Genomic DNA, 21,545 nt, shown 5'->3' with positions numbered 1-21,545 from the left:
GGGAGACAGTTTCTTAAAGCACTTGGCAATGATGGGGGTGAGTGCAACAGGACGGAAGTCGTTAGGGACCGAGGCAGTGGAGTGCTTCGGTACAGGCACGATGGTGGAGGTTTTGAAGCAAGTGGGGACCGTTGTTTGGGCCAGGGACAGATTGAAAATGTCCATGAAGACCTCAGCCAGCTGCTCTGGACAGGCTTTAAGCACACGACCAGGTATTCTGTCAGGGCCAGCTGCTTTCCGTCCATTCACTTTACGCAGAGTGGAGTAAACATCTGATGTGGAGAGTGTGAGAGGCAGTTCACTGGGTTGATGCTCAGCTTTGAGTGAGATCTCCTTATTATTTTGATCAAAACTAGCATAAAAGTGATTGAGCTCGTCTGGGAGGGAGGCAGAGCTGGAGGCTTGTCTAGCCTATATATTGGCTTGTCTAGCGTGTTCATGAGAGCTTTGTTTCATGTTTGTGACCTATGGTTTGCTTTCTTGTGTGTTTCTGCGTTGGATGTCCGTGTCTCCCCGGAACCCCGTCCACTCTATGCAACCCACCACCAAGCAACACCACTTACCTTCAGCTCGCTTCCCCTGTGTCACCCTCTCCTGCTGCCAACTCACCTCCGCCTTCCGGATTCATCATTCATCACCACCATCTTGGACTGTGCATTCCTCCCAGCGTTATTTGTGTCTCAGTATTGTATTGTTTCATTGTCTTCATTAAATCTCATTAATCTCGCACTTGCTTCCTGCCACTCCTTCACCCAGTCGTTACACTGTATAAGTAAAAATGCTAATTCTATAAATAAAAAGGTTGAGGGGTAGGCTCCAAAATGAATTTTGTCTAGAATCGGCCCTGCAGGGCGATACACAACAAATTTGGTTAAACGAGACTGAAAGGAAATTCTGGTAGATATTCTTTTAAAAAGCTCATCCATATACACCATCATAAACAACATAACATGAGATCAATTTGATCTTCTTTATACATTCTAGGGTTAGGTTTGGTCACAGTATGCTACTTTACACATCTTGGTGCAACGTCATTGTCAAGAAATTGTCGCATTTGTCCTTTTATTAATCCCAAACAACAGCAAAACTAAGTAAAGGTCTCATAAATCACAGCTTGATGTAATGTCTCTGAAGTAGAGCAGTCAGTTCTTTTTCCACAGGCGGTTTCTAATAATTCCCGGAACATCGAGAGCGTCTCACTCAGCAGATCTCTACATGAACGCAGCGGTGCCGCAATCAGCGAAATCCCGCATTCACATCCACACCGCCTCTGCTGCCTGACACACAGACTGTGGGCTCAAGCGATGTGCATTTGTCTAGACAGCAACTGACTGCATAAGCTGACGCTTTCTAACACCGTGTTAAGAATCGCTTAAACCTCTCAAAGGTTTGATCGTCTTTAAGCTCTAATTCATCTCGGAGATCGTTTGGTTATAAACCGAGAGTTCACACGATGGTTCTGCTGCATCGCCGCCGGAGAAAAGAGACGCTGGTTTGGCTGTTGCCGGGTCTGCTTGGAGTCTGGTAAGTTTTCGCTTCACATGGGGCAAAAGAAACAAGGAGTGCAATCAATGTGACTACTAAAATAACCCTTGACTGAAACACACACTTGGACAGTCTGTTAGTCCACACGACGCGAAACCGCTGGCGTGATTCTGTAACGCGAAGTGCTGCAGAACGATTTACTTTTAGCACATCAAATTTATCAGCCTAAACACTACCACCTATAACCGTCAACCACGACACGTGCTGCTGTCTGTACACTTGAGATAACATTTGAGATAATAATACAGATTGTAAATGACAGTTTTGCTCAAGGCATTAGTGTTAATGTCGTGTTGTCTTTTTAGCGTGGACGTGCAATGACAGTCTACAAACAAACAACCTTGAGGATACTTTAGCCAGCAATCAGCTACAATTCATCAAGCAGCACCAGAACTACATCTACACACTATTAGAATGTATGTATGTATATATATATATATATATATATATTACAGAATCAGATTAAAAGTGTATTTCACAATTTCACAATTTCATTCCAAAAACACTTTTCCCCCTCTTATTCAGGCATTTGTTTGTCTTCTGTGTATTCACTTGGCTCTGAGGCCCACAAAGGTCATTCAGAGGCTACTGTTGTGTCCAGACAATATCAACTGCATATTTAGTATCTGAGTAAAAAATCTGTCTGCATTTTCCATTGACAGCCGGCTTTTCAACCACTCAGCGCTGTGCCTACGGGGATCAATAACCTACATTCTCTCCACCCACCTGGGTCTCATCCACAGGGATGCCTCATATTGATTTTTCTGTCTTTCATTATTTGCATATGTGTGGGAATGTACATTTAGATTTCTGGTTTAGAGACAAAACTCAAATATATAATCACATTTATCGGTCTGTCTGGGTACTTTTTTTTTAAGTTACATTTTTAATGTTTTATTGTATCACATCTAAATGAATGACAGTACAGTACACTTCATTAATAGAGCAAATATAATTTTGCTGTGTCTACTCCGCAAAATAACAGACATTAAATAGATTTGAATCTTGGGACCTAACATTTAAATTAATAATTTGATACAATTCACTCAAAAATACCTGCAGCAATTACATCTTTAATTAATTAAGATCTATAATTATACTGCTCACCCTTTAATCCACCTTTAACCACATCTCATCTCAATAACAGCAAACGTGTTTTGCCAAGTAGAATGAATATATTAAATACACTGTACCTGACAAATGTAGTACATAGTGGCTAAAGACACCTAATATAAAGTAGAACCGAATCTTGTTTTGTATATTTTGTTAATTACCCAAGAGCTATTAGCAGCTTCAATGCGCGTCACCTTCATTTCTTCAAAGCAAAAGTTGTGACATCAGAGGTGACTAGACAGTGTGGGAATGGTGCACATTTCAGTTAGAAGGGATACCAAATATGTCTTTTCCTATAGATAATGCTCCAGAGAATAATTTTCGGAGCTTTTACACCATATACTGCAAGGGAGCGAGTACTAAAGGGAGTTGCGGGTGATAATTTAAACCCCTCACCTTCAGCTGTTCCCACCCTCCACTGCCAGAACACATCTCCATTAATCACTGCATTCTTTTATTAGAACCTCCTCTTTGTATTTCCTGCACTGCACTCATTTAAAAGACTCCTCTCTCCTGCTGTCATGGCGGCCCATACATTTACAGTCACTGATGACTTCTTCTATCTGTTCTTCCTGTGAAACTCATCATATGCATTCTCTCTTTCTCCCTCTGTCTGTCAAATTGAGCTTTCTAAACCAGTCGCTCGCTCTTTAGAGTATAGGCTCCTAATATAAACCGACTCCTCTTTTAACTACTCTCAATTTTAATCCTAATATTAGGCTCCTAATATAAACCGACTCCTCTTTTAACTACTCTCAATTTTAATCCTAATATTGCTCTGTTATTTACCTTGCTGCTGTCTGTCTATTCATATTGCCTCTGTGTGTTTCTGTTTTTATGACAGCATGGCATTTGGCCCGAGCAAAGCAGAGGAGGAAGATTACGAGGATGTCCCCATAAATAAAACTTGGGTTTTATCACCAAAGGTCTACGAGAGTGACGTCACCCTTATCCTTAACAAATTACTCCAAGGTTATGACAACAAACTAAGACCAGATATTGGAGGCAAGTCCAATTTTTTGAAAAGGTTGAATGTTTACATCCAGTATCTGGGCACACAAAATTGCTTACAGATCCTGTCTAGGGTTGTTTATGATCCTCAAACACAGTGTGTAACTGAAATAAGTTAATAATTATAAGATAATGCCATCATTATTATGAAGCCACATGAAGAGGAACACACTGTGACAATTAAACCCTCCAAGCAATTCAGAGTTTCTCTGTAATCATCATTTTTACTTTACCATCAGCATTATTGCAGTGTTAAAAAAAGGTGCTAGGCTTTAGGATTTTGCTGATGTTTTTCTCTACGCCAGGTCACTTTATTCTCAGTACATCAGTGTTCTGGAAGTGACACAGCTGACTGGAGTTCAGTTATTTAAGAGGATTTATCTCAGTAGTGTTCGGGTACAATAGACCCAAATCATTATTGATCTTCCTTCTTTATCTGTTTCATGTGTCTGAGATAGAGGGAGAGAGTGTAAGTATGAGCAGTACTCATTTAATCAGATCGCAGAGCAAGTGCTGAGGGATTTATAGGTCAACTTGCCGAGTTTTTGTAATTTGTCACATCTCTGTGGCTGGATTTCCTGCGACAGGAATATTTTTGAAACCGCAAGGGTGAGGATTGAGGCAGCTTTGATTAATTTGTGTAGTTGTTATGGGAAACATGAATTGGTTTGCAGCGCAGTTCACTTCTGTAATGAGATGGATTTCTGAGTGATACAGGATACTCAGTGAGAAAATTTGATTGTATGTACTGGTTGGGAAATGATTGGATGGTTACATACCAGGAAGAAGCAAAACTGAATGTTACTGTGAGTTTAGTAAAAATAGCTGGCTATTGGTTTTGTAATTGGCAATTGGTTAACATTATTCAATAGTCCACACTAAGTGATGCAGAAAGAGAAAGGAAAAAGATGAATAATAAGTTAATAAATGATTAAAGCTTATGGAAACACATGATGAGTACGTTTTGAAAAATTTTCAAAAATCATGTGTTTTCATTGTGCATTCCAATTAATCAAACTGCATTTGGGTTATTTTGATTAAGTAAAAATTACAAAAAATACAGCTAACTATCACAATAAAACACAATGAAAACATGATGACAAAAAAAAAAACGTTGATTAAAAACATTTAGTTGTAAATTTAGTTGTTCTGTTTTTGCAAATAAACTCTTCACATTTTTCTGTGGAAGCCCATTTCTGTCACAGAATTATGTGAGATATAGAAACTTGCTACTATGAAATATAAATTCGCAATTCTGAAAAGAAAAAGCCAAATTGTGAGATAAAAAGTCTTAATTACCTTTTTTATTTCATGGTGGAAAAAAAAGAATTATAAAATGCAAACTTAGAAAAATGTCAGAATTGCAAAATTTAAACTAGGAATTCTGAGAATACTCCCATATTTCCCATTTTTTTCCTATAACATGAAAAATGTGCATTGATTAACTATGGTCAGTTTTGATTTTATGGATATAACAGAACATCAACCTTTTCTGAAATGGATGCTAAATACAGGCTGTATATAATATACATTTTTATTAAATCACTTACTGTTATTGTATTGTTTTGAAATTATAACTGTGATTTATATGTATTTATTTTTATTTTTATTTGATTGTTCTGAATAATGAATGAATATTTGAATATTTCAAATTATATTCTAGTAAGACCGACTGTGATTGAGACGGCAGTGTATGTGAACAGCATAGGTCCAGTAGATCCCATCAATATGGTGAGCAGAAATGTACAATAACACATTCATTTCAGAGCTGTAAATAAAACACTCTAAGCAACAGTTTAGATCCATTTCACGACTATCATATCCTCTGTCACAACCAATAGCCACATAATACTAGTTACAAAAGCAACCATAAGGTTTTCACAGCTAGACCTCTCATTGACTGGTGTTTTTTTAGGAGTACACCATAGACATCTTCTTTGCTCAGACGTGGTACGACAGCAGACTCAAATTCAACAGCTCAATGAAACTCCTCATGCTCAACAGCAACATGGTCGGAAAGATCTGGATCCCTGACACCTTTTTCCGCAACTCACGCAAATCTGACGCCCACTGGATCACGACACCCAATCGTCTTCTGCGGCTCTGGAGCAATGGAAGAGTGATGTATACTCTAAGGTATGTCCAATAAGAGCAAAGTGAATGTTTGTACGACAAAATGACATGTCCTCGTATTCCTGCATTTGCTTTCGTACCAAATGACACCCTCTGTCTGTTGCAGCACATGTTTAAGCCATTACATCTGATTCACATTTATTTATGTCAGGGACTGTTAAATCAGACTGGGAGTGTTCATAGTACAAATATCAAAGCCTGCACAAAAGCACTACCTCTTAAATGTCACAATCAACATTTTTTGTTTGTTTTGCTATTGTCTATGATTCTTTTTGTTAGGTTGACTATTAATGCGGAATGCTACCTTAAGCTGCATAACTTTCCCATGGATGAACATTCGTGCCCTCTGGAGTTTTCAAGCTGTAGGTGTTTAATTCTTATGTCAATCTGTCACTCAGCCTCAGTCCTGTCCTAAACGCTGCCGGGCAGCCGATCCCCATACATTGCATCTGTCAGCCAACCATGCATTGCCAATATTGGCAAACCAAACCTTAACATTGCAGAAGGTCTGCACCAACTACCGTCCTCTATCCTTGCAATGAGTGAGGACAGGCATCATCCTTCTTCAGCTCTCTCTCCATCCCCTCTCTCCTCTTCTCAGTCTGTGTGACCCCTCCATCCGTAATTAGCATCATGCCTCAGCTTCTCATGTATCATCATCCTCTGTAGGCACGGGAAGGGCATGCTGCGCTTCAGTCTAACAGAGTGCTGCTGTGTGAAGCCTCAGTGCCATTCTACCATCACCGTAACTTCTTATTTACATATCAAAATGAAAGGTCACGTGTGATCTGGTGAATGTGATTTTTTCCCCATTTGCAGATGGGTATCCAAAGAATGAGATCCAGTATAGATGGCAGCGTCGTTCGGTTGAGGTTGCTGACCAACGATACTGGAGGCTTTACCAGTTTGCCTTTGTGGGTCTACGGAACACTTCTGATGTGGCACACACTCAGTCTGGTATGAAAAAAAACACATACACAATGAATAATAAAAAAATAACAATAATTTCAGTAATTACTACTAATAACAACAACAATAACTTAGGCTATATTACATGAGCTAGATAATTTATAATAAGTTAATGCATAAGTTTAAGGATTTTGATTATTTAGTTGCTTAATTGCTGTCCAAAAAGTGTCTAAAATGCCTTGATGTCTTGTATTAATAGGGGAATATGTGGTTATGACCATTTTTTTTGACCTGAGCCGGAGAATGGGCTACTTCACCATCCAGACCTACATCCCGTGCAGCATGATTGTGGTTTTGTCCTGGGTCTCTTTCTGGATTAACAAGGATGCTGTGCCTGCCAGAACATCTTTAGGTCATTTAAAAAGCTTCAGAATTAATACAAATCAATAGGAACAACAATAGCATTTCATTATATTATGTGAATGCATTACAGAAGAGCATGTGATAATTACGAGGAAATGCTTCAGTGGGGGTACTCAATTACTGTGCATCTTGATTGGCTTAGGTATCACAACTGTGCTCACCATGACAACCCTAAGCACCATATCGAGGAAGTCCTTGCCAAAGGTGTCGTACGTGACAGCCATGGATCTGTTTGTGTCTGTCTGCTTCATCTTCACCTTTGCTGCTCTCATGGAATATGGGACCCTGCATTATTTCACAAGCAATCGACAGAACAAGAAGACCAAATCAAGCCATGCGCAGGTGAATGGACTTCATTCTGTTATTTAAAGGCCAGTTCTCCTAAAAAAGAAGATTCTTTCATTTACTCAGATTCACATCATTGAAAAAGTGTCTAACTTTCTGTGGAAAGCAAAATAAGAAATGCTGTGCTCTGTTGGATAATCAGCACTTTTATGCTTCTAAAAGGAACAAATACACCATAAAATATCATAAAAGGTGGTCCATGTGACTTGTGTTACATACTAGGTTTGTGAAGAGACTGAATCTATGTGATTCATAAGCAAATCATAGAGGGCACTTAAGAGAATTAGATGAACCAAAGATCCCATTCAAAAGCTACTTCTACATGCTTAGCAAAGCTCAAATGACAGGGTTTTCTGTGAATTACCACATAATTCTGGTCTGCTTCTAAAACAAAGCTATCATATCAACCACTTTTCTGACACCTGCATTGCGTTTTTGCTATTTACTTTCATTATATTAAAAAAAGGGCCTGGAAATCTTCAAAAATATATGTAATAAATAATATAGTCACATGAGGATGATAAAATATTGACAAATTTTTTAAGCTTTATATTGCTTAAGCACCTAGCTGATCATTGATATGTCAAATTTATTTGCTTACTGCAAAGCTTACTTACTTATTCACAGCTCACTTTAGAATAGGCCACATTGTACTTTTGTGTGCGGTTAATTGAGTGTGCTGTGCAGCAGCTCTGGCATTTGCTATTGTACTGCACTCTGTTTTAGCAATGAAGCGGTAGTGACCTTGCTGTTCCTCTGTGTAGAAACCCAGCATGGTTAACATCAGACCAGGGACATCTCTGCTGCAGATGAACAATATTGCTCCCTACCACGAGGATGACGATTATGCGTATGAATGTCTGGACGGAAAAGACTGCGCCAGTTTCTTCTGCTGCTTTGATGATTGTCGCTCCGGAGCTTGGCGTGAGAACAGAATGCATGTCCACGTCTCCAAAATCGACTCCTACTCCCGAATATTCTTCCCAACTGCCTTTGGTCTCTTCAACCTTGTCTACTGGATTGGATATCTGTATCTTTAAAGATGTTGGGACTCGTTTCTAGTAATATTTGCAAATCATCTGTAAATTCTCCATCTGCTAAACCTGTCAGCATAAACCTTTGAGAGAAGGGGATGTGTGAGGCTTGGTTTGGATGAATTAGTACTTAATGTATCTTTAATTTGTACCTGGTATTTAATTTATTGAAGGATCTGAATCTTAGAAGGACAATTACTGTGATTCTGCATCGATGCCAACTGAATTACCAGCGATCTCTGAGAAGGAAATGTTTGGTTTTTCATCATTTACAAAGGCCATCAGTTGCCTAGTTTAAAAGGATCTCTTAAAAACACCAAACCACCTGCATTTTTTGAACTGCAATATTAGCATCATGTTATCATCACTATTGCAACTATGATAAACCTTCAGGTTAGTATCTCTCTGGCTGAAGCAAAATATTATTATTTGGAAGGAGAACTAGATATATTAGTTGCTTCTGATACTAATTTTCAGAGATAAAAGAAAACAGCAAGCTACATGTCAGAAAACGAGTATTTACATATTAATCTCTCTGAATGTTTTTATTTCAAACTTAAAATAGCTACATTTCTGTGTGAATTACCTGCATTCAGTCATGTACTTAACAAACCAAAGCATAGATACCTGAAGGTTACATGACTAGATTTTTGTTCAGCTTAAGAATTACCCAGAAGCCATTTACTTGGAATTAGCCAATAATGATACTGTGAAATGTTCTTGACTTGAACTAATAAGCTGTCTCTGCAATAGATGACACAATGAAATGCCAGTGTGCCCAACATAAAATGGTTCACATGTAATTTTTTATATATCAAACAAAAGGAATAGAGCAGCCTTTACAATTCACAAATGTCCAATGTCCTTTAGTACAAATTGTTCATTACTCTCTTCTGTATTCAAGACAGCATTTTGTCTCTTCTTGCGAATGGCTAGATTTTTGTCAGTGTAATTGCATGACTCATCTGAGCTCCTACGGCTAATCAAACCATATTTGGAAACGGGTCTGATGGACTTTCTTCAGCAGAAGAGCTCTAGACAGTGCTGTCGCACACAGTCTCAAAACGGATGGATGCCTTCTATATTGTTAATCGTCTAAATCAAAAGGCCATTTAATATGTATTTGCCTTACATTAGGTTAAATCTGATCTCAGAATCCTATTTGATTTGAGAAACAGATGAAACCGAGCGTGTGAGCAAGAGTGCCATGTCTTGACCCGACTCTAAACATCTTTACACCAAATGTACAAGTGTTTTTCTCAATCTCCTGTTGTTCTTTCAGCTGTTGCTTGTTTTATTTCATGCTTCCATGTGGTTTGTCTTTTGCTGGGTGTTATCTTGATCATAGACTGCTCTGTTGTCTCCCTTTCTGAACATCTGTCATGTACTGTGTTGTGCCCTGTAGCTTAATATATTCTGTACTGTTATCTTTTTTTTTATGACAGCCTCACAGTTTCAGACTCATGCAACAACTAAATAAAAATATTCTTGTCATAATGTTTATATGCAAAAATATAAATAGATTATCTTTCGATATATCTATTAAACAGCATCTGTTTCAGACCTTTAATAATACAGATCAGTGACCTTCATGTATCTGTGTGAGCGTGTGCATGTGTGTCTGTACATAAGTGTGTATTCAAAGCAGACTCCGTCCCTCACTTTACATCTCTTCGCTCAGTTCTCCACTCGTTCTGTCGTCATGTCTTCTGTAAGTGCTAACCTTCATGCTTTTAACGTGTTCATATGTTTTTGTAGCTCTGAACACTGTGAGTAATAAAACAGTGCCTGCAAAAAATGTATAACATTCTACGCTCTTTCAAACTCTGTTGATCTCGCATCTTATCAAAATCCCAAAACGCTGGATAAAAAGGATAAATACATTTTCCCTCAGGCGGTTATTCTTATAATAATGCTTTGTTAATATCACAATTAGTTTTATAATTATTGCCACAAGTGAATGAGCAACAGCATTTCCATACACATAAATTAAATTTCATTAATTTATGGCTCTTAATTGTTATTTCACACATGAATGAGGGATATAAGATGAGTTACTCAATCTTAGGGACCACATGAATTAATACTTCAGTCATTATACATCTACAAAACCAAACATTTAAAGGGATAGTTCAGTCAAAAAAGAAAATGATGACATCTTTTACTCACCCTCTGTATGTGTCGCCATGTGTCTGTATGAATTTCATTCATCTGTAAAACAAAAGGAGGAATTCAATACATTCCATAAATGTTTCTTTGTGTGTTCTATTGAACAATGAAATTCATACAGAATAACATAAGGGGGAATAAATGATGACAATCTTTTCATTTTTGGGTTAACTATTAAAGCAAAAATGAAAATATGTTGAGAATTTATTCACCGTAGGCCATCCTAGATTTACAGTAGATGAGTTTGTTTCTTCAAAACAGATTTGGAGAAATTTAGCATTACATTAGTGAATGGGTGCTGATAGAATGTGAGTCTAAACAACTAATGAAATCATCACAAGTAATCTTCAGTCCACCATTTAATATTTTATAATTGAAAAGATGTATGTTTGTAAAAAAAAAAAATAATAATCTATTGAGATGTTTTTAACTTCAAATTGTTGCTTCCAGATAAAACATAACTCCTCTATCCATAATGCTGCTTTCTCAAGTGAACAAAAAAGCACTGTTAACAAGCAAAAAATCGAAAACAGTTTAAAGTTAAAATGCCATAATAAGGAATTTCACACAGCTTTTCACTTCACAAGACATTACTGATGGATAGGAGTCATGTTGTGGATTATTGTGATGTTTTCATCAGCTGTTTGGACTCTCATTCTGACGGCACCCATTCACTGCAGAAGGTCCACTGGTGAGCAAGTGATGTACCTATAATGCTACATTTCTCCAAATCTATTCAGATTAAGAAACAAATTCATCTACATCTTAGATGATCTGAGGGTGAGTTTTCATTCATGGGTGAACTATTCCTTTAAATTAAGTTTCTACTTCTCCCACATGATGCTAACATGAGTGTATTAGACCCATGACTCAAATGTCACAAAAATAGAAAGCCTTTATTTGTCGGAGACAGCCTTTTCTCTCTCCCCACCCTAACTTTACTCCCTCTTCTCTTTTCTTTAAGTTCAGTCCCTTCTTGACAGTTTAAACACTCTATATACTTTCCTTCCATTCCCAGTTAGCCATTATAGGCCTCTGTGATTATCATACTTTAGAATGAAGACTGTTGTTTAACTGTATGGGAAAAGAATACAAGCCTGCCATTTAGAGGATAGACAGTGGGATGAAGGATGAAGAGAGAACTAAAAGATAATTTTCCTGAGCTTTTGAAACAACACAGACCCTTTTCAGTCAGGTATCTTCTCTATATGCTTGGCTGTGATAAGTACAGTACTATCCTTATCACTGCACTGTGAGACAGCTTTGGTTTAATAGTGTTGCTCTTCCCTGCTTGCTTAGTAATTGTTTTGCAGCCTCTTTACTTCTCAAATGCAGTGTTGACTGAATCATGTACAGTACTGCAAATGACTGAAAATGTAAATAAAAAGGTACACAGAACACAAATATGAGAAAAATATGCTTGAAGAATAGAAAGATTTTGCATAAAATGTTGCAGCTGAGTGGGATATCTACATCAGAACCTTCACAAATCAATATCTCCTTGCAGCAGAAGTATGCTAGTTAATGCAGCATGAATAAAGAAGCTTGAACAAGGTGTTGTTCAGTACATACTGCAGATGGTCAGGTTATGAATTTTTCATATCTCAAACTGTCCTGTAGTCGCTTAAAAGGATGTGCTTGTTTCTACCAAACACGAGGTCATAAATAATTTAAATAAATAATTCTAAATCTTAGCAAATGTTCACCAATATTTCATGAAGAAATCACAGATACAAATAATAAACAAATAATTTTGACAAAAGATAAAAAGAAATAGAAACTTAAGATAAGAAAAGGTTGCTCGTTTACGTACAGAGAAGCTGTTTATATAGAATGAAAGGAACTCAAAAATACTGCGTTCTATGTGAACCTTGTTTAAACATCAGTAAACCCATTAAAAATGTACCACTTTTTTTTTACTAGGTACACACAAAGCAAAAATCTGGATTTGATTAAAATCAGAACTTTTCGCCACTGTTGGTAGTATAGCCTATACAAAACTATAGCTACTGTACTATTGTAGGCTACTATAGAAAATAAATAATTAAATAAGTAAATAAAATATAAAACCAAATAGACAGAATCAGGATTATAAAAAAATTCAATAACAATAATTAACAAATATAGTCAAAGCGAGAGAAACTGATTAATTGGTTTCAAGATCTTTTAAGCCAGCTGAGAAAGCTTTGCTTAGCCTGACAGTTCGCCACTACCATATTGTAAGTAAGTAAATAAATAAATAAGCAAATGCATGTCATTGGATTTCTAAAATAGTAATTCTACTGATACGAATAGAAATTATACTGATTCAGATGTATGCAAGCAGGGATATTTTCTTTGTCAGCTGCTGACAGGTCTGAGGCTTTGGAGGCCCCTGACAGTCTGAGGCCTCACATCACTAGCCTCGCTGGCCAAATTTCCAAATCAATCATCGAGACGATAGAACATCAAAGAAGCAAAACTTTAACTTTCAATAAAATGTTTCAAACCATGCAAATTATATCTCAGGAGTCGTTACCACCAATACAAGCACGAAGTGAGACTGTTTATGTGATAGGTCTCCCTTGATGAAAGCTTTGTTTGGCTGAATTTCACTTACTTGCCCCCACACATCTGTGCGCCTATGGCACACACACACACTGAGCTCTGTAGGTGGGCTTTCCCTTTCCACTTTGCTCCGCTCATCCTTTTGAAGATGGTACACAGAAACGCTTGATGAGAGGGAAGAAAGGGCATTTTTAACAGTTGTGACAGCATATCAGATAAGCGGAGCGATGCAGACTAATGAAGGAGAGGATGAGAAGGATGTTATTTAGGGAATAACTAATCATACTATTCCATACCAATTTTGTTTTAATGAGAGATTGTAATTGGTAAGTACCTATGTTGCTTTTTTTGTCCAACATACGGACCTAACAGCAGTTTTCTGTTGATTACAAGTATATGTTGCAAGTGCTTATTAATTTTTACGTTTGTTTATGCACATATTCACCCTTTATGAACAATGTGAATCTCATTCATTCAAAGCAAGCGGCACTCACTTTAGTGAGTACAGACCTAGAGCTTTAAAATAAATGTGATATGTGATCTATGATACTTATGTTTTACTAGCACAGGGCATAAAACACACTTATATAATAATTGTTGGTCTTAACGCACATAACCATAGCATTTCATATTCTTTGCTGAAACCCACAAATAATTATGATTCTGGCGGGAGTTTGCAGTAAATTTGCTGATTACAGTTTGTTGGGGTCTTTACCTGCTATAATTTGGATATTGATATTGGCAAAGAAGTTAAATAAGAACTGGAATGTAATACAGTATGGAATAATTGATGCTAAAGCTGAATTGTCAGCGTCACATGATCCTTCAGAAATCTATATTAATTTACTTACCCCAAACTTTGGATGGTAGTGTATCATGGTTTACACAAAAAAATATCATGCAGCACAGCTATTTTCAACACTGATAATAATCAGAAATATCAGAAATATTTCTTAAGCACCAAATCAGAATATTAGGATTTCAAAAGGATCACGTGAAACTGAAAACTGAGTAATGAGGCTGAAAATGTTTTTGCCATCACAGAAATAAATTACATTTTAGAACAGATTAAAACACAAAACAGTTATTTTAAATAGTAATAATATTTCACAATATTACTGTTTTGCTGATCAAATAAATGCAGTCTTGGTGAGCATAAAAGTCTGCTTTCAGAAAAACTTTTATCCGGGACTGTATGAGATATTTGATTTGATTAAAGCTAGCTACTATACTACGGTAATTGATTATTAAATATCTACAGTATGATTATTCTAATAGCTTCATATTCTTAATAAAATACAGTATGATATGAAAATTATGAAGTGTAGTAAGCATATACACCTAATAGTGTAAACCATGCACACATATCACCAGCACAATCTACACACTCACCACTTCTCATGCACACTTAATCTAAGTCCCATATCAGAGCACTTCACTTTCAGAGCAGCCTGTACAGTCATTACAGCAATCTTCAATAACCTTTGACCCTTTAGACAACTCCAGAATAAGTTAGACTCAAACCTTGTCACTATTAATTTCATCTTAAAACTGAAGATCCTCAATTATCACTTAATTTACATACTGTGCATTCACCTGCAGCGCAAACAGCATGTGAGTGTGTGAGATTTGTAAATCACTTGACTGTGGTTAGGGGAGAATCCGTCTTGATTTTAGTCCATTATGATAATGCCAACCTGTCACTGCAGTGCTCCCCACAGGCAGCCCACTAGTAATAAAGTCAACTCTGATTTATTACATGTGTGTCAAATGTGTGTGTGTGGAACAGTAAAGGTGTCAGAGGATGAATGCAACGTTCATAAAAGAAAGAGCAGCAAATGTGGCAATATAGAGACCAAGGAGTAGCATAATAATGTGGATGTGGATATGGATATGAAATCGGTTTAAAACTGAATAATGTGAGTGATTGAGATTCATCGCTGCTCTCCGACATCAGTATGCACATATACTTTTAAGTCAAAGACCTTATGGTCAGAAATTCTTCTGGCTGGCCTATAAATCTTGATAGAGTTCATCCACAGCACATCCACTCTCAGACTCCATACAGATCTTTAATTATTTATATCCTCAGTTCTGATCACCCAGAACTAATTCAGGGCAGAGGTAGTGTGTGTGTATTTATATATAAGTGTACATGCATATGTCTGTTTATGAGGGTCACAATGGCTACACGTAAATATTGCATGAGAACGGCCTTTAAATATGAATCCAATCCAGAGAGATGTACTCTTTTCTAGCCATTCATCTGAGGTCCATTTATCACCACACTGCTTTTAGAATGCCGAGAAAGGAAAGAAAAATGGAGAGGAAAAAGATTAAATGGATGAAGTCTAATCATGCTGTTGAGATAGAGAAAGAGTGAAATTGTCCAACGTATCTTTGATTTCTACTGATTTTTAACTGTTTTTCTATAATGCATGAGATGAAAAGGAAGCAGTTTGGAGCGTCAGTGTGTGGTATATTTGCATAAAGGCAGCACAGCCATCTTATGGAAGCACCTCTGCTGTCGGCTGGCCTCCCACCTGTAATTACATGGCAAGTGGGTAGAAAGACTCTCATTTGTATATTTGTGTATGTGTGTGTGTGTGTGTGCATCCATGTAGCTAAGACACTTAGCTAAGACAATTTCTCAGTAAGGATTAGTGAATAAGAGAGGGATGTGGTGGATTTCAAGGTCTATTTACATGCTGACTATGATACACTATGGCACTAAGATACACTAAGAGAATTTGCTTAATGAGGAAATGTGGAATAATGTTTTCAGGATTACTGTAAAATGATGTCTTAAATTCATTTAGGCACATTCTTTATGATTTGATACATGGTTTCTACACAAAACAGGTTGTACTAGTTCTACTTTGTTTCTTATTAAGATCTAATTTATTTATTTCATTTATAATCAAACATAAACAGATACTCAGATTGTGTTATTGCTTTCAAAACTACTGCTGAATAAACAGATAGTTGTTAATGCAAACTATAATAAAAGGAGGAAATACTGAGTAATGTAGATTCTAAACACAGTGTGATTAGTAAGTTCTATATAGCGAGAAACTATAAAAAAATATATTTTTATTTTTTATTAATTGGTTGAATGATAAAATGGCTCACTCATGAAGACAGTTCCTTGTTTTGTTCTTGAATGAATCAGTGTGTTTGAACATATTGATTCAGTGAATGATTCAGAATGACAGTCTGTCTGGAGCTAATTGGTTGAATAAAAGATTTACGACTCTGTCATAAAACAGTCTTTCTCTGGAATGTGTAAACATAGACAAGTGGAGTGTGGAAGCTCGTTCCCGCCACAGTTGGGAAAAATATAATTCTTTAAGTCATAATAATGACTTCGTTTTTCATAATAATGACTTAGTTTCCATGCATGCAGGAAGTTTCAAAGACTAAAGTCTCAAATCCAAAGAGATATTCTTTATAAATTTAACACTCGTCCACGCCCCCCTAAAATGGCTCGTTCTAACACGCCCCCACATCTCTACATCACTGTGTGGAAAGATTTGCATAACGGCACCCAGATGTTCATGCAAAGAAAGAAGGCGTACCTTTTATTCTCTTTGTAGTATTGTTGCTGCCACTGCCGTCATGGCGTACAGACGCTGTGTGTTTCACTGTGAAAGTGAAACTGCGTTGTTTGGCCTTCCAAAAAAGGACAATAATCACTTCATCATGTATGGGCATGTATCGTATGTGGACCGTCGGATCGGCTTTCACAGTGGACGAAGCGGCGTCAAGCTCTGGGTTGTCACATGTGGTTGCTGCAAGACCAAGGTATGTTCCTTCATAGAATCTGCCTGCCGCACTGTTCTCAAGCCGTTCTCATTCTAGCCCTCCGGTCTCTGCTCACTCAAGACCGCGGTGTGTGCCACTGTTTCGTTGAGAAAGCGAAACACTTTTATTTTAGCCTTCCAAAGGAAAACACGACTAGAAATCATGTTTATATCATGTTTAGAATGGGTTTTTTGTATTTGTCTCATCGCTCCTGCCGGACAGGGCATCACAATATGTTAAGAGGCATAACATTTCCATCACAGGCTTGAGGCATTTAGTAAATCACAACGCACTGGATAGCTGGCCAATCACAGCACACCTCGCTTTTCAGAGAGATTAGCCTTGTGAAAAGAAAGCGGGGCATAGAGGAGAAACAATAATGTACAGTATACGAAAAATAAGTTTTTTTTTTTTTTTTTTACCTTAAACCGCATAAACATATTTCATTACACCAAATACACAAAATAAAGTTCTTTATAAGTCATTATTACGAGAAAGTTTCTCATTATTATGAGATGTTAAATCATTATTTTGAGAAAGTTTCTCATTATTACGAGATGTCAAGTTATTATTACAAGAAAGTTTCTCATTATTACAAGAAAGTTTCTCATTATTACAAGAAAGTTTATCTTTATTACGAGAAAGTTTATCTTTATTACGAGATGTTAAAGTCATTATTATGAGAAAGTTTCTCATTATTATGACTTATAGAATCATATTTTTTTCAACTGTGGCAGGAACGGGCTTCCATAGTGATATGTTGTCTTTGTATACAGAGGTATTTTTCTGTGCTTCAGAATTGTCTCAAAAATATTTGTTTTTGTGCTGATTCGTAAGGCTGTACCAAACTAATCTCTTATTATCATTCCTCGTAAGCTTCTGGCAGATCTGAAGAAGAGAATGAAAGCATCCATTACAATTCATGGGGGTAACACACAGCATAAGGTAATGTCCTGATGTTGCCATGGTGATGCAAGGCTCTGAGATCAAAGGTTTGAGTTGTCATTTGGGAAGACTAAATGGTTGATTCAAGGCTGAGACCGGCAAAATAGAAAAAAAATTAACCAATGTTTTTTAGCTAGCACCATAAACTGAATTGAGATATCTCAGGGGATCAAGGTTTATTAAGCACTTAACCAAGAGAGTAAATTAGAGGGAGGATCGATGGGGGTGGTACAGTATGTGTGTTGTCCTTGAGGTCAGGTCATGTCCATGGCACATGAATAGTCAGATCAAATACTGATGAAAGTGATATAGAGAGGACCATTTTAAAAACTGAAATGATCAAATCCACTACATATTTATTGAATATGCATTGAATCTATTTACATTGATATATTTTACTTTAATTTATATATATATATATATATATATATATATATATATATATATATATATATATATATTAAAGTGATTTTAGTTCCTTTAATCTTTTCCAGGCACTAAAGCCCCTGATTGTACAAAACATATTGATCAACTTATTAAACTGCGATTTTCATCCGCAGCAATAGTGCAAAACTAATAGCCAGGGAAGATCTTCCGTCATCAAGAAACAAGACTCAATAAGACTTTAATTAGGATGCATATGTTTTAGAGTAACACTACTGTGGTCTTTATAAATGTAATATGTATATATTAAAAGCAGTTTCATTTAGCAATGATATATCATTGTCCCCCTCGCCATGTATGTGGGGAACAGAGTTAAAGCGATTGAAATTTTTTCCACAGCCTGTGGCCACCAAAAACAAATTCAAGGCCATTTTCTGAGTGACAACAAGGCTAATGAAACCACTTAAATGCATGTCATCATCCAAGCACACTCTGCGTTAGTCTCTGCAACCTGCTTCATTTACTCAAGTTGCTCTGCACTCTGCCTTTATGAAGGTCACCTGCTCATCTAGATCCAGACACTTGACCTTTCTTGGCCCTAAATAAGGGAACAGCATCAAAGAGAACATTCTGACAAACATTTTGTTTATTATGCTTTATCAAGTAGATTTCCATGTTATATGAACTAGTGTGTCATCCACTAGGACCACTAGTTAGAGTGCTTTATTGGCATTTTTCCAATTTATTACATTTATTTTGCTACAAAATATTTCAACAGCAGAATTATTTGAGTGAAATGTTGAGACTAGTCCAAAAACCATCTGTGCTGTGCTTTTTAATCTTGTTATGGGAATTTGTAATTTGGTAACACTTTAGTATAGGGTCCAATTCACACTAATAACTAGTTGCTTATTAGCATGTCTATTATTAACATATTGGCTGTTTATTAGTGTTTATAAAGTACATATAATGCATGACATCCATAATCCTACCCAATACCCTAAACTTAACAACTACCTTATAAACTATTAATAAGCAGCAAATAAGGAGTTAATTGAGGCAAAAGTCATAGTTAATGGTTAGTTAATAGTGAGAATTGGACCCTAAAATAAAGTGTGACCTGTAATTTTGTTAATCTTGCATTGATTGCATTCATCTCATTTAAGTCTTTTTAAACATACAATGATCAAGGTAGTATATAGTCCATAGGGACATTGAGTTCTTTTATCTAACTTGTGCACGAAACTGCTTTATGCTGAAAAACAACATTTAAGGGGAAATTGTGTACCAGGGACGGGCAGTTTTGAGGGTAATCAGACATCTGCCATGTAATGTGCACGAGATGTGCATGTGTTATGGGGTGATGTGCACTGAGCAACATGATTGGATCTAAAGGTCCTAATCTGTTCTTCAATGTATCTTTTTACATACTATAAAAAGTGGGCTGTGAGTCTATGTGTTATCTCTTTGCACACAGACTCAAGCTGTGTGTAAACCAGATAATTCTCTTGTTATTGAATTAGAATTTCCACGACAGTCTGAATAGTCTGCACTGAGAGTGTCATGATCAATGTCACAAATTTGTACTTATTTGATTAGTATAAATATACAGTATTTAATATATATATATATATATACAGAGGTGTAGTGGTAAAAAAAAGAGGTGGGTAAACTATAAATTTTGGGTGATCACATCGTGGTCACGGTAAGGTGGGCCACTGCCTACCGTTGTATGTGTATCCTGATGATATCGCTAAAATTTGATATTACTACCAAGGGTATCACTGGTTGTTCCCTCATAAAGGTCACACAATCACTATTCAATTCATACATTAATCTAAGTTTTTGTTAAAGAGACTCAAGAAGGAATAATATGGTTGAAATCTATAAAGTTTACTAAATGACAAAACAAAGAGAACAACATTTTTTAAGAGAGATAGAGAGGGAGGCTTATATCCAGGGGTTCCAATGCAATGCACTTGTACATAATGATTAGGGATTTGGGATTATTTTCATAGTCAATTAATATGTTGAATATTTTCTCAATTAATCGATTAGTTGTTTGGTCTATAATATGTCAGAAAAATGTGGATCAGTGTTTCCCCAAAAGCCAAGGAATGGTTCTCAAATTTCTCGTTATGTCCACAACTCAAAGATATTCAGTTTACTGTCACAGAGGAGAGAAGACACTAGAACATATTCACATTTAACAAGCTGGAATCAAATAATATTTTACTTTTGTCTTAAAAAATTAGTCAAACCGACTAATCGATTATCAAAATAGTTGTCGATTACAGTTTTTTCCAATTGCTAATGTAACAGGTGCAGATTAACGACAAAAGGATGAATCTGGTGCCATATTTTAAATTGAAAGAAAACAGTTTCTTTAATTAACAGAAGAAAGACAATATAAGTTACACTGTAGTTTCCACAAGTGTAATGGCTGCCAACATTAACAGATGATTTTGCTAAACTAAAAAAACAATAAAACCAAATTAATATCACAACAATGCCCAGAGTGCCTCTTTGTCCACTTGAGGTGATGGCTTGCTAATGATATTGCACTGATGTCATAGCTGACGCGAATCAATAAGAGGAGAGTAATCGCTAACTCTGTTAGCTGTTTGAGCTCTTCAGATCGCATAAATCAGTGCAAAATGAATAGAAATGTTATTCTGTATGACAAAATATTTTACAAACATGTCATAAAATTATTATTTCTCCAAATGTGCGCACCACTGGACTACAACCCGAATTCCGGAAAAGTTGGGACGTTTTTTAAATTTTAATAAAATGAAAACTAAAGGAATTTCAAATCGCATGAGCCAATATTTTATTCACAATAGAACATAGATAACGTAGCAAATGTTTAAACTGAGAAATTTTACACTTTTATCCACTTAATTAGCTCATTTAAAATTTAATGCCTGCTACAGGTCTCAAAAAAGTTGGCACGGGGGCAACAAATGGCTAAAAAAGCAAGCAGTTTTGAAAAGATTCAGCTGGGAGAACATCTAGTGATTAATTAAGTTAATTGATATCAGGTCTGTAACATGATTAGCTATAAAAGCTTTGTCTTAGAGAAGCAGAGTCTCTCAGAAGTAAAGATGGGCAGAGGCTCTCCAATCTGTGGAAGACTGCGTAAAAAAATTGTGGAAAACTTTAAAAACAATGTTCCTCAAG

At 36.5% G+C, this 21,545-nt stretch overlaps 1 protein-coding gene and 1 long non-coding RNA gene across 2 annotated transcripts in view; one reads left to right on the top strand and one right to left on the bottom strand.

Moving 5' to 3' along the window:
* Window positions 1-21,545, bottom strand: part of LOC132157207 (uncharacterized) — a 212,484-nt gene that overhangs the window by 113,801 nt on the left and 77,138 nt on the right. The gene's annotated exons all lie outside the window — the stretch shown is intronic.
* On the top strand, window positions 1,112-10,305 carry gabrg1 (gamma-aminobutyric acid type A receptor subunit gamma1). The gene is made up of 9 exons (XM_059566423.1): window positions 1,112-1,524; window positions 3,503-3,667; window positions 5,337-5,400; window positions 5,585-5,805; window positions 6,082-6,164; window positions 6,622-6,759; window positions 6,971-7,123; window positions 7,277-7,476; window positions 8,244-10,305. Exons 1-9 carry the CDS (start codon window positions 1,454-1,456, stop codon window positions 8,517-8,519), a joined length of 1,371 nt encoding a protein of 456 aa, XP_059422406.1. The 5' UTR covers window positions 1,112-1,453; the 3' UTR covers window positions 8,520-10,305.

Source organism: Carassius carassius, chromosome 14 (genome assembly GCF_963082965.1).
Source record: "Carassius carassius chromosome 14, fCarCar2.1, whole genome shotgun sequence".
Classification (NCBI taxonomy): Eukaryota; Metazoa; Chordata; class Actinopteri; order Cypriniformes; family Cyprinidae; genus Carassius; species Carassius carassius.
Note: the sequence above shows the minus strand (reverse complement) of the source record. Positions and strands in the feature narration are given on the sequence as shown.